The sequence below is a fragment of the Callionymus lyra genome, chromosome 7 (assembly GCF_982586985.1).
Source record: "Callionymus lyra chromosome 7, fCalLyr1.hap1.1, whole genome shotgun sequence".
Taxonomy (NCBI): domain Eukaryota; kingdom Metazoa; phylum Chordata; class Actinopteri; order Syngnathiformes; family Callionymidae; genus Callionymus; species Callionymus lyra.
Window position 1 is genome coordinate 9,910,763 of NC_141824.1, and position 14,347 is coordinate 9,925,109.

The 14,347-nt window shown below is 38.3% G+C and overlaps 1 protein-coding gene across 4 annotated transcripts in view; it reads right to left on the reverse strand.

Annotated features, from left to right (window-relative positions):
• The window catches only part of LOC148075006 (eukaryotic translation initiation factor 4 gamma 1-like), a 37,133-nt gene that overhangs the window by 14,205 nt on the left and 8,581 nt on the right, over positions 1 to 14,347 (reverse strand). For 3 of the 4 annotated variants that reach the window (XM_087794966.1, XM_087794965.1, XM_087794963.1), the window contains 9 exons: positions 14,118 to 14,220; positions 10,097 to 10,236; positions 6,365 to 6,457; positions 5,393 to 5,483; positions 2,748 to 3,704; positions 2,590 to 2,678; positions 1,930 to 2,128; positions 1,672 to 1,805; positions 859 to 984 (listed from right to left, as the gene is read on the reverse strand). In XM_087794966.1, the coding sequence (XP_087651092.1) occupies positions 859 to 984; positions 1,672 to 1,805; positions 1,930 to 2,128; positions 2,590 to 2,678; positions 2,748 to 3,704; positions 5,393 to 5,483; positions 6,365 to 6,457; positions 10,097 to 10,236; positions 14,118 to 14,220 (1,932 nt within the window). Of the gene's footprint in view, positions 1 to 858; positions 985 to 1,671; positions 1,806 to 1,929; positions 2,129 to 2,589; positions 2,679 to 2,747; positions 3,705 to 5,392; positions 5,484 to 6,364; positions 6,458 to 7,204; positions 7,467 to 10,096; positions 10,237 to 14,117; positions 14,221 to 14,347 lie in introns of those variants that run through there. The other variant, XM_087794967.1, reaches the window with a different exon arrangement.

Here is a 14,347-nt window from a genome sequence, read left to right on the forward strand (position 1 = left end):
ACATATTTACTTCATAAATGATCAAATAAACCTTCACAAATTGATTTATACAGACGACCATAAAATGGATAAGATGCCGCTCTTCATTTTTAATTTATTTTGTGTTCAATGCAAACATTCTCAAATTAGCACCTTCACTTTTCATTTGAGCCTTATTGTAAGACTCACTTATTTTATTTTATTTATTTATTTTATAAAATATTGTAATTTCACAACACCACCACAATAACAATAACAAACAACACCAAATATTTTGGTAAAAAAGTATGTCCATAATGTGCACCACTAGTGAATTAATTTCCCCTCAAAATAGAAGAAAACAAATATAAAGTAAATTAAAATAGCTATTTTGCTACATATTCCCTGCATATGTCCACAGTGCACGGCAGAAGAACTTAAAGAAATGACCTATTATGCTTTATGACATCTCTCCATGTTACATCATGCTATATAGTGCTATAACAAAGAATTTACCCAAAACCTGAAACCTAAATAACATTTTTACTGCGACTTACTCGATTTTCTTTTCTCTCAAAAAAGGATATATTGTAACGTCGATGAGAGTGACAGACCTGCAGGAGCTCGACTTCCACCGGTCTAAAAATGTTGAGCCGCAGAACTTCGGTCCTTAAACTAAAGTTACACTTCCACCACACTGGTCTTCTACCACAGCTTTACCAAAACCACAGACCATAGAGGCTCATTCTTTTATCCGCCGGCCTCCCCTTCCAGCAACTCTCTCCATCCACCACTGTGTTTGCATCATTAAAGGCTGAGATTTATACTTAAGATAACTAAGATAAAGGTTACATAAAACTGTGTTTTGATTGAATAACAGGGCAGAATCGGAGCACTCACCGGTCCTCTGGCACCTCCTGCAGCTCCAGGCCTTCCAAGATTGGCAAAGGAGGGCGTGAAATCAGGGCCACAGTTCATCCCCGGTAGTCGACTGGGGTCGATTTGGCGCAGGGGGGCCTTGTTTGCCTGAAATAATGAAGAATATGTGCAGATTTAACAAGTTGTCATTAAGTAAGTAACTAAGTAAGTAATATTTATTTATATAGCGCTTTTGGAGACCAGGGTCACAAAGCGCTTAAACAATCGAAACAATACTCAAAAAAGTACTTACTTTAAAGATCAAGATAATACTGAGAACAACACAGGAGTTACAGAAATTCAAGGAAAAGCCTGACAAATTAAAGGAATAATCTTCAACTAAAATATAAAACGATAAATACAACTTCAGTCACTTAACGTCACTTTATCCTGGTTTAAAGTATAACCAACTACAGAGAAACAGAGGAACATTTGATTTCGGTCCAACATTTAACTTTAGTCCAAGTGGATTCCTGAACGAGCATTGAAACTCATCCCTTGGTATGTCTTTACATTTTCACAGCCATATAATCAGCATGTGAGTTGGTTTTTAACACCATTGCGAGGCCAACTTTCCAGCTGACAAGCCCCCAAAAAAGCTCTCTTTTTAACAAAACTATGCAACCGTGGAGCAGGTGATGTCGTCACATAAATTCTCCCCTGAGGGCCCCACTGAGGTGCGTCCTCTGCCTTACATAACCCTTGAGGACATTTCTGCCACACATCTAACTAGATCCAACTAAATGCAGAAGCACGATCTTGTGCAGGTTTTGACAGTATTACTAAAGACGTTACCTTGTCAAGAACAACATCACTGATGGCAGGTAATCCTTCCGGCTTGTTCATGCTGGCGTTGCTGAACTGGAAACCCAGAAGAAAAGTTCGGTCGTATTTCTTCTTCTCCTCTGTATTGATGGGCTTCCAGTCCTCTGTGACAACCACAACAAAGAGAACACATCACACCTCATGACATGTTTTCACAGGATCGTCACGCAGGAGTCATGACATGTACAGCATCGATGCATCAGTGTTGACAAGGAGAAAAAGACCCACCCTCTTTGTACTGGTATTTCTTGTCTGTTGCTGTCGCCTCCGGATCGTCGGGCTTGATGTTTTCCGCGTCCAGTTTGTCCTCCTTGTCCTCCCAGGTCAGGTCCGAGTCGTCCTGGGCGGGAGGGGGAACCGCCGCGGGCTTGGGTTCCACCGGTGCCGCTGCGACCGGTTCGGGCTCAGGTGGGACAACAACCACATCCTGAGAGAAACATGACAGTCGGTCACTAATGGTCGCTTGTGTCGAGTTCCACAGGGTTTGTGTTTGTGTATGTCAGGTTATAAATGTAAAATTTTAATGTTTTTTTCAACAATTGTTTGCTGTTTTACTTTTGTAAAAAGTAAGAACCTTTAATAATACTATATTGTAACAACTAGATGAAAACAAGTATTTTTTTAAATATATTTTCCAGTTTTTACTTTAGTCATTTCTAAATTATGATAATGTTTTACAAGGAAAATAACAAAAGTACAATTCCTATATTTTTTATTGATTAATTGCTTTAAAAAAAATGTTTAAAAAAAATCATTATTAACATAGATAAAGTAAACGTATGGAGAGGAAAAAAAATACTGTATTTTTGGTACAAGCTCAAAAAGAAGCATAAAAGCAGACATTTTAAAGTTATTCCGTTAGAAAATGAATCCGACTTTTAAACTCACATCTTTGAAGGCATCGAGGAGATCTCCTTTAGCTTCTTTTTTGTTTAAATCCTTCATCTTCCTCTTCTTCTTTGGCACAGAAACAGCAGCTAAAACACAACACTTTAGTAAAGAAGGGCAAAAAACAACAACAACAGAAATAAGAGTTTCTGACTGACCTTGCATAGTAGGTTCTGAAGGTGTGGGGGTGCTAACCGGGGCAGGAGGTGGGGTGCTCACCCTCTCCTCTGCTGCCGCGGCGGGGGGAGCGGGCACCGTTTCTGGGACACTTGCAGCTGAAAGAGCTTCTTCCGTCGGCAGAGGCGTCTCTTCCGTGACTTTGGATTGGATTTCTGGGCTTTCAACTGGAGCGTCCACTTCATCTGAAGGAACCGTTTCTTCATCCTCGGGTGCGAGGTCCGAGGCCACGACTTCTTCTTCAGCTGCCTCCGTCTCCACAGGGACGGGGACAGGCTGCTCCTCAATTTCAGCTGCAGCTTCTTCTTCTTCTTCTTCTGCAGCGTCGGTTACTGCAGTAACACTGACGTCGGGTTCGGCGATGGGGCTGTCGTCGCGTTCTGCCGTGCTGGCGGAGGGAACTTCAGGGTCCTGCGGGGCCGGGAGAGGCAAACCGTTGGGCAGACAAAGCTCTTCTGGCTGTGCAATAGGAGACTCCAGAGGCGCCTCCATCTTCTCAGAGACGACGGGCAAATCCTCAGACACCACCCCGTTAGACGGGGCCGCGGGACAAACAGAACTCTCTGAAGAAGCGGCAGCAGGTTCATCGGTTTCCTCCAATTTTTTTGTAAACTCCTCTTCTTTTGCTTTCTTGTCCGTCTTGTCTCTTGACCGCGCCTTGTGGACGGGGTCGGGGAGCGGTGCGGGGTAGGCGGGCACCTCGGGCGCCGTTTGAAGGGGTGGCGTCGGTTCTTTTAAAATGGGGGTAGGATCCATTACAACGGGCTTGCTAAGTGACGAGGTGGAAACAGTGCTGAAAGTGGGGTCCACTTGTGAGGGAGGAGGGGGTGTCGTGGATGTAGTGTCCGTGTCAGAGGAGGAGGCCTCTGATGGGAGGAAGTCAGCCTTGATTTCAGGCGTCTTTGACTGAGGAGGAAGCAAGTTTTTTCCTCTGTCATCTGGAACAGAGTAAAAAGGGGTTATAAGTAGTCCAGTAACAGGCATTAAATTCTTGGGGTAAAAAAAACATTTATTTTAACAATTTTAAGATTCTGTATTTTTTGGTAGTACTTTTTACAGTATGTGATTGTTTATTATGACCAACAGAACATTTACTAAATTCAACATCAGGCTCCTTTCCGGTAAATTATTATGAATTGAATTGATTAATACATTAATTGCTTTGAATAAAATATATTTATTCATCTTTTAGCTATAATTTATAAAAAGTTCAAATAAGATCAGCACAGCACCACTGGAGTGAACAATATAACTAACAATTATAAATATATCACAAGAATTAAAGCACAAAATCGAAACAAAACAAGCTACACTGATGGAAAATGTAAATATGTGAAACGTTGCTTTGTGCCCGACTGCTTTTTCCACCTACTGTATAGTCAGCGTTAGCGTTAAAGTTTGGGCTCTACTTCACCCATAGACTTTTTCTTATCCTTCCCACATGAACATTAATCTAATATCTCAGTCTTCAGTTTGACACCTACAGTATGTTATAAAGAAATATCTGAAATAACATTTTTATTGAATAGAAAGAGGCTTGAAAGGTGGTTTTCTTTGTGTTTAACATTTTATCAAAATATTTTGAGCTTGAAATACAAACTTAAAGGACAAACAATTCACCAAACTTTTAACATTTAAGGAGTTTAGCATAAAATGTGGTTTAGTTAAAGTCATTCGACACTCTTATTTTATTTTATTTTAAGAGATGTGTCAAGATTCGGTCAGCAAGCTGGACAACAGACTCCACACAGGATACACAATATTCTGATAAATCACATAAACCGCATTTTCCTCAATTGGAAATAATTGAATAAATCATTCTGAGAGAAAAAAAAAGTAATTACAGATTCAATTATTCAATTAAAGTCAATTATCTGAACTTTCCTAACCATGCTTGAATAAATATAACCATCTTTTTTATTACCGAGGTTGCCACTTTCTAAATGATCACTGAAAATATCGCACAAGCAAATGCCTTAAGTTCTAATTAGAGCTACAAAGGGTTTTCAATTGTAATCAAATTGGCAAGTAATGCAGTTTAATGCGTTTTCTTAAATCAGATCGTCTTTCACTGTATGTCAATTATTTCTTTTTTGATGCTGCTTAAAATTATGTCAACTTTGCATTTACTGAAGTTTTATTGTTGTCCTTTTATGTATCAACCTTTTTACTTTTTCTTGTTTTGGTTATTAATATGTCATTATTATTTGGTTTATTGATGTTTCTGTTATTATTTAATGTCTGCGTATGTCTTATCTTTTTTTCTTTCTCCAATGTGGGAAGAATAAAGTCATATTTTTTAGAGATTTTTAACAACTTTCGCTAAAAAATTATACGCTTTTTATGATTGTTATTTACTCTGAATTTACATTATAGAATTATATCCTTATAATGGTTATAGATTTTCGAAAAGAGACCCTTGAAATCGTATACATTTCACCAAGTAGTTTAAAACATTAATTTTTGATCAACAAACACTGTGATTTGACGATACATAAAACCCTAAATAAGAAAGAAATTGTCTCATGAAGTGAAGACAGCTATTCAGCAGAAAGTGCGATTACTAGAAATGTGGTTGGGTCATTTCTGAGAAAGACTTGAAGGCCGTGTGTGTTCAAGCACCCACCTGGTCTGACCAGTGCTGGTGTAGCAGCAGCTGTAACGCTCTCACCGTTGGTCTGGACCACTGCTGTGCTTTCTGATCCAGATATGGCTGTCTGTCGAGAGAAAACAAAATGGCCTTGTAGTCGAGGTAAACTTTTTTTTTTTTTTAATCTGGAGAGACTCTGGCGTATTTATGACTTGCAGGCATGCAGATAAAATCATGCAAGAATGTACATTCACAGAAAGTGTCAAAAAAAATAAAAAATAAATACTGATCATGAACATTTTCTGAAACTTTTTTTTTTGTTTTTAATTAAGTTGTTTTTGGAATAACCGATGTCGGCAAAGTATTTTTTTTTAACTTGTTTAAATCACAACATTAATTTGAGTTTGCAAACTCAAAAATACATACGAGGCAGAACAGATCTCGTAATGCTTTGCCGCCCAGCCAACCAATCACAACTTTCGATCAAGGCAACATGAAATGTAGAGTAAAGTGTGTTAGCGTCCGATCGGTCTTCACGAAACAGAGCAATGTGTAGACAGGCATCACGGGAGTTGTGTTCAAGTGTGTTTTGTTGGCACCACAAGTTAGGTGTGTGTGCTTTAATTAGTGCCTCTCACCAAGCATCGGGTTGTGGTAAAGTTTATCTGCCAAAAAAATAGTTTACTTGTTTGTAATGGTGTGAACAAAGACAAGGAACTTCCTGTATATATTTTTTTTATAACCTTTCTGCACTATTTTTTGTATATTTTTGTATACATTGTTTATCTATTCCCTCTTCTAATGTTTTGTTACAACCTACTCCTAGAACCTACAACCACAGAAAGCTCCATGTATATACACCTATATGTACTTGGGGATAAAGCTGCTCTTGAATCTTGATTCAAAATAATTAAATGTATAAGGTGACACCACGAGATAGGGAGGGACCACTATGTAGAAGACCCCATTTGGAGGTGTTCATGGAGGGGCTTGGTCATGACAGCTCACCTGTGGAGGAGTCGGAGTGGAGCCACTTCGGCCTCCTGACATAATCTCCTCTGTAATATCTCGACCTCCTTGGTTCGGGTCTCTTATCCTGATCTGCAAAACACACAAGAAGAACATGTTGTCACGCTTAAAGCAGAGACGGCGAAAAAAAAAAAAAAGAGGCGTTGAATCCAACTGGTTAGGTCTCGTTTTCCCAGGAAACGAGAGGAGAAGCGGTTTCAGCCGAGTTTTTCGAGAGGATCCTCCCAACGTAGGACGCCTACAATCATCCGTGTGCATCGTCAAAACTGCCCGGACTCACTCGCTGCCACTCATTAAAAGAAACTGCATTTTTTACATTCTGAGCAGAGACGCTTAACCAACACTCCCAGTAAATCACCAGACAAATGGACACTTGTCCGAGACTCTTGGAAAAATCTTTCTTTCTAAATCGAACAACTCTCTGCAGCATGCGTCGCACCGAACAAAAAGTTCTCGCGAAAACTGATTTTCAACAGCATGTCATGAACAGTATGTCAAGCGCTGGAATGCATGAGCGATTGCCACATTGTCAGCAGACAAAACGGAACCAGACAAAGATATAGAAGAGTTAAAAGTTCAAACTGTTACTTCACCGACACTCCAGTTGCAACAAACTGCTCAATAGTTACTGACCTTAACTTGTCATGGAGCAGTTACTCTCCTGGAGAACTTTTGCATAAACAGAAAAAAAAAGAGAAGAAAACCCTGTGGGCCTCGCTCATCCTGGAGCTAGAGTAGCCGCTTAAGAGGCCCCCCGACAGGTTTAACTTTAAACTGAGCAAAGCATAAAAGCAGCTAAAAGTAGCCGGGGTGTTTTACCTCAGATGAACCGACATGGATCCAGGCCGGGATATACGGCGGCGTGGCCGGAGTAACAGAACAGATCAGGGCAGGGCCCGACTGTCAGTGAGCTAGCTAGCAACTTGACTCACTCTCTCCCTCTCTCTCTCATATGCTGAACAGAACAGGGAGGAAAAAAAGGATAAAGTGACTGGCCTTCTAAAGCTATGGTATTGGAATGTGCAACCCCCCGCCTCCCCCCTCCCGCCCACAGAGACTAACAGACAGTTAAAGGGGCCGTAGTGGGAAGGAGGGCAGGTCTGGGGGGAAAAGGGCGGGTTTGAAAAATGTAAAAAAAAAAAAATGTATGGTTAGCAAATAAGCTGCAGCGAGGTAGAGAAACACCCCTTTCCCCCGTCGCTCTGCACAGTCATCTCTGCAAGTACTCAAGTCCACAAACTTTTTTTTTTTTTTTTTTTCAGGCCACGACCACGTATGAGTGGGGAGGAAAAACTCAGATAAGTAGGGCAGGGAGTGCCACTCAGCAGAGCGGGGCTGGTTGTTAGCCCGTCCGACTGGGAAGAGGGAGGAGATCGGTGGCCACGTGGAGCTGAGCTATGTGCTGACATGTCCTTCACCCCCCCCCCGCCGTCGCTCGCTTCTTTATGGCGCACAGTAACAAGCTCGGAAAGAAACCCTTTCAACAACTACAAGCCAAAACTCTTTTTTTAATCGCAAGAGATGTTGATTATTTTGTCATCTATAAATAGACAAGTTTCTCCAAATGACATTAGTGAAGTGTCACTTACACACAGGTCACTCAACTTCCTCCCCAACATCTGCAGCTCTTCTATGGAAGTGTATCAGTGCCAGAAGTATATTGAATGCAGAATTTAACATTTTGAATTGTGGTATTGGAATTGTTTTTAAGCATAGATAAATACTTTTTGTATTAAAGGTTTTTAAAAACTTTTTTGTGATTGAATTTAAAATAATATTTTCCAAAATTAAAGATTATTTTTTATACATAGACAGTTTGAAAAATAAAATTTCAATAATACAAAAATATTTTTTCAATTTGTTTTTAAAATGTGTAGCTTTTTATATTACATACAAAATTTAAGTAACACTTATTTTAGAATTATTAGAATTGTATTATTAAACTCTGGGTTGAGAAATAACTTAATTATATATATTTTTAGTTCATTTGAAACAAATGTAACCTTGTAATATGGAAATAATTGAATTCAAATATTTATTCAAAACTAATTTTAACATTTCAATTTAGACATTTTTGAATTTCATTATTCAATGAAGACAAATTAACCTACTCAAAAATAATAACTGAAAAATAAAGTGTCAATGCTTAAATAAAAAACAGCAATATTTCAATGTTTAAATTCAATGTTTCTAATTTTTAAGTTAAACCTTTCAATACTCGATGTCACTGATCTTCTTCCATTTGCAGAACCTTCATGAAGAGTCACTTACACACTTGACATATTCTCACCCAAGTGAACACCTTCAGCGCTCGATAAATACGCCTTACAGTTTCTCGAATGACTCTTTCTACCGGGCCTCGTTGGCCGATGTCAAAGTCCACCCAAGGCGACCATACTTGCTGATAAGCTGCCAGGGACAGTGTGGGGGCCCAGACAAGCTCACAGGTCTACGACTTATCACGACTCTTGCAACACAGATGCATGAAGAACAAGCGAAAAACATTTTGAGTTAATATCGGTTTTTCAGCTACAAAAAAACGACGTGTTCATGAGCAAGTTCGACTCAACATGAGATTTAAAACATGAATATGCAACAGTTAATAGAGAAAACAACTCTGTGGTGACACAAATGTTAGAACAAACCATTGTTAATGTGAGTTTTCCACATGAAAGCCGGCTGCAAATATAAATTCGAGCTGCTGAGAATTCAAATGATTCTCATTTTGGGCCCGGCTAGTGTTCCCTGCTCGCTTTTTAGGTGACACAGTGGGATGCTTGCTGACTCAAAACAAGTAGCCAGGGCTACTGTTGTTGCATTTCTCTAGCAAACTATTTGATCAGAGAAAGGAAAACCACCGTGAAACGACCAGGTTTTGGTTCCAAATAACCCTGCTTCCAGAGTTCGAACACAAAAAGTGCAATAAAAACATTATAATAGAATCTGTGTGAAGCAGTGCAAGGCTAAATCGGTAAATTATTAACAAAACAAAACAGGTGGTGGATACGTATAAATAGAATGTAATAAATAAAAGAAAAGAAACAACTCGTATATTACAGTTGGCACAGAAAAATTTAATAATGAAATTAAATAAAAAATAAATTATAAATGAAAATAAAATAATAAAATAACCATTAAATAACGTAGGTTTCTATGACCCAAACATCAGGTAGAAAGGTATGTTCTGATCCTTCGAGATCTTAATCTATTGCCTGTAAATAAATATAGACACACTTGATAATTTTTCGAGTTAATTTAATTAATTTGTATTTCAACTTTGACTATGCCATTTTTTCATTATTTTTCCTTCATTGAATAGGGTTTTTTTGTTTGTTTTTTAAAGGCAATATTGGCATGTGACTTTTGACATGTCAAGAAGTGATTTTTGTCAAGTTAACCTAAAAAAACAAGAAGTGAGAAAGACCAGTGAAACCAGCCCTTGGACTACTAATGATTTATCGTTAAGTGAGATGTATTTTTCTGCACTTAATGTTTGATTTTTCATGTTTTTAATATAAATGTGGCTTCTTGGATCTAATGCCAACATTGAACTGGTGCCGGTGCAAAAAAAGAAAAGAATGAGTACCCCTTGGTTTAGGAGAAAACAATAAAGAAGAACATAAAAAAAATAATAAACATGTAAAAAACTTTTATTCACCAAAATCAGACGGTTCGAAAACAAGAGAGTCAGATATTAAAACCACTTTGTACCTGTTTTCGTTCCCTTTTGGTAGGAATGTGTTGTGGCGGCTGAGGTGGAGGTTGCTGCTGTTGGGGCGCGGGGTTCATGATGACTGGTGCTGCCTGCACCGTGGGGGGGAACTGAGGCTGGGCCGGGTAGTACGCCCCAGCTGAGGAAAACAAATAGCAGAAAATTAGCAGAAAAGAAAAAACGAGTCAAGCGTGAGAGATTTAGTTTCAGAATATTTTCAATAAGAATAATAAATCCACAAATTGTGTCTTTAAAATACATTTACAATAAAGATGATTCTAGGTTAACTCATAGAAGCGTACACAATTCCAAATTTGATAATAATAATCAAATTCATGTCAAAATCAAGTAAGGGGGCCAAATGTGACCCAACAAGTCATTTTGTGTGGCCCGCTAGATGTTTGGCTCAAAATCAAAGTAAATAAATGTTCAAGTTGATATTGCGAGTAAAGACATTAGTGTTTACGTATCTTTGTAATTATCAATGTCGAAAAATTTGAGCAGAATCAGATCTTCAGGAAATATTGAGGCTCCAAGAAGAAAAAAAATCAATATGCTATTTGACTCATAACTCCCCTTAGAGGTGGTTTGGTGAACGTACATCTCTTTTGTGTCATAGATTTGGCCCCTTGTGCGACAGAGTTTAACAAACTGATAACTGTCTAACATATTTAATGAAAAAAAAGAAAGAAATCAATATATAATTAAAGAAAATAATAATAATGAAATAAATCACAATGTTGTGACATCCCTGACAAGCATAGTTAGTAGGTAGTGGTAGAAAAATGTTATGCTGCAATTCAACTTGTAAAAGACTAGATGGCAGCAGTCCTCACATCTCAGGTGCTTCACATCCTCTGCAGCGAAAAGAAGAATTAACTCCTGCGAGAATCCCCAGCCATTACTGAGGATGAGAGGATACACTGGACTCCAGCAGCTTTTAAAGCTGATGTTTGGACATAGTTTGGTTTGAAAACAAATAAAAGCAGTTAAGACTTCATCAAGAGTCATGTGGTCTGTAAATTCTGCAACACCAGTGTCAAGTACCCGACAATACTACAAATATGTTCTACAGTATTGCAATATATTGATATATTGTCATCATTATTGTCCATTTATCATGATACGTAATGTATTGCAAGTTACTTGCCAATAATCACCCTAATATTAAGCAAAATAAATCCTAAAGTGTATAATTGAACAAGATCATATTAAAGTATTTCATATTAAAATATATAAATTTACTTGCTGTATTTCATCTTGCGACTAACATACGACCAATTCCTCAACAGTATCAGTGGAAGTCAAGAGACACTGAGCAACAGGTGGTTGTGACATAGAAGCTGTTGGACCTATAAGTCAAGTGTACACTTGCCATGAATTTCACCATGAATGTGTACATGTCAACTCACAGACTAACCCCGCATTAACCAGTGGACAATAACAACAGGGATGTCTGGATATACTGAGGCTGACATTTGGAAGGAAGACGGTCGTCTTAAAAATCGATGAGCACTTCAGCCGAAGGTATTAGACGAGTATTTGTTCTCATTCTGGTAGATCACGTTTCTCCACTTATTCCAACGTGACAGAAAGTTCAAAGCACCTTTACCCAGTCAATAATGTCAACAAGACATGTGTGCCGGCCTTGTAACTGGCAGGAGATAAAGCACACAAATGTTAAAAAGTTCTGACAGAAACGGAGAAAATCTCCTCCGATTTGAAGAGGCCTCGGTGGCTCCCGCATGGTCTCTCTCTCTCCCCCTCTGCATGCATTACAGCCACATTACTGAGTCTGCCTTGTTGACCAGGAGAGGAGCCGGGCCTAAATATAGTCAAAAGCCACACCGGTTGGAAAAGAGAGCGTGAAAGAGGGAGGCAGAAAGAGACGGGGCTAGAACCGGGGGGGACGAGTGGGGGGGCGACTTCATATCACTCCGAGAACATTCTTGGAGTTCTGATACTGTAACTTAGAGGCCGGACTCAATCAAACAAGCAAACTGACGGCAAATGAGGTGCAAGTGTAACAAGAAGCAGCCAACTGACACCTACCCTGAGTGTCCTCATCTTCTTTAGATCCTCGAGCACCCATGCCAAAAACTCTGATCAAGAAAATAAGAGGGGGTTTCTCTGCAAACCCCCTCTTCTACTTCTTCCTGTCCACTCTACAGGTACCCTGTCAGAATGACTTCTTTATAGACATACTCCTCCCTCTGCCAACTTGAGTCTGTCACTCCTCCCTCTGACCTTCCCAATTCCCCGCTGCTTCCCACTTACTTCAGCTCCCTCCCACGCCTTCCGCCTCAGTGAGACCAATCTGAGCCGAGGGTTTGGAGCACAAGCAGACCCGAGTATAGACAACGTGAGGAGCAGGACGACTGTGGGAGCCTGTGGTACTTCTTACGTTACAAAAAACAGACCATTGGTCACTTTAATGACAACTTTACAATCCAGCAACTGCAGTTTTAATCACTTTAACTGTAACTAATACAAATAATACTTCTTTATTCTAATGCATTTTTTTAATTAGAATATGTATTACAAATATGTAATACAAATATTAAAAATAAATGAATTGAATGGATAAAACTTTTAAGCCAAACATTATTATAACAATGGTCATAATTATAACAAGGATGATGTTATATCATTTAAAGTCATGCCATTGATGAGTGACATGTTCCAAACATGAAAGCAGATCACATATACAAATAATAAACAGTCACATGACCAGTTATTTAGAATCATGTGATGTTCCCATGTCAGGGGAAACCATGTGACCACCACTAAGTCAAGCATGAAAAATTAAATGCTTCACTTTATTAGACATTAGAATATTAAAAACAAAAATCTGTAAAGTCTAAACAGTATCATAAGTTTATTTTTTTACATAAAAGTATCTTGTGTTTGGATTAACCCAGGCCTTGACAACAGATGAGTTACTTCTATATTTTCTAAATGGTTTAAATCTAAATGATTTAAAATGTGTATGAGAAAAATCTACAAGCTTTAAATCATTGTAATGAGATAACAACCAAAAACCTCAAGGGGGCGTTATCACACTAAATTTACGCTGTAGAGATATTTTATGAGTACATGGATTGTTTTACAGAAATAAAACAAGATAATAATGCGGGGATGACTTAATCAAGATCTTCAGACTGAAAGAGGACAAATTAAACAATATGTTTTTTGGGGTGTTTTTGTTTAACCTTTGGTTATTCTAGGAAAAAAGCAAATACTAGAAATAAAATAAAAAACATCAACTATTTGCCTTCCTATTATTACATTTTGATTCATTGGATTTCAACCTTCACGGGAAATTACTCTTTGAATAAAATCATTTTAATCATTATAATTCATGATCAACAATATAATGTAATTAAATATATAATACTGAAAATTACATATCTTTTCTTTTTTCTTATAAACTACGTTTTCTTTCAGAAATGTACTTCTAAATTTTAAATTAAAAAAAGCTTTTAATGTGTCAGGTCAGCTACAGGGCCGTCATTGCACAACATCTGCTGACATGTCACTGCACTTTTGATAGGAACCGGAAAATATTAACGCAAGGCCAAAAATAGGAAACAAAAGACTGTCTTGTTTAAAACTTATTTTAAAATGTTTTAAAAAAATCTTCCATCATGTAGGAAAGTTTGCAGACAAAATGGAGAAATTATGAAGGTTAGATATGAAGATAGCAAGTAGAAGAAGAGAAACTGTTGAGGTTCATGGTTATGAAGAGGTTAAGACGTAGGGGGTTGCTGTACACTAGTGATGGTTTATATTATACAGCAAAGAGTTTAATCTGCGGGGCTCTGAAAAGAAGATAAACACTTAATGGAGCTTCATTAACCCAATACAAGTAACAAATCCTGGATTAAAAAATACCTAAAACCCTAACAAACTATATATTGCTAGTTTTACCCGTTATGTTGATGTTTTAACTATGTGCACCTTGATATTTTCAAGCATTTACATGTGTTTTTATTGAGCAGAAAAATAAAAAGTTCTTACCGTAAGTACCGTATTCAGCTGGGCTGGTGCCAGGATAGAACCCTGGGGTGCCGGCAGGGACAGGATATTGTTGCGGTGTAGCTACGTATGTTGCAGAACGGTACTGAGGAAAGTAGCACAGCGGAGAACAGAGGATAAGAAAGATTAATAAGGGCTGTCAGGAGGAATGGAATGTGGTGTTCTGCCAAAAAAAGCATCATCAGCTTTTGAATCGTCAGTTGTTTTTTTTA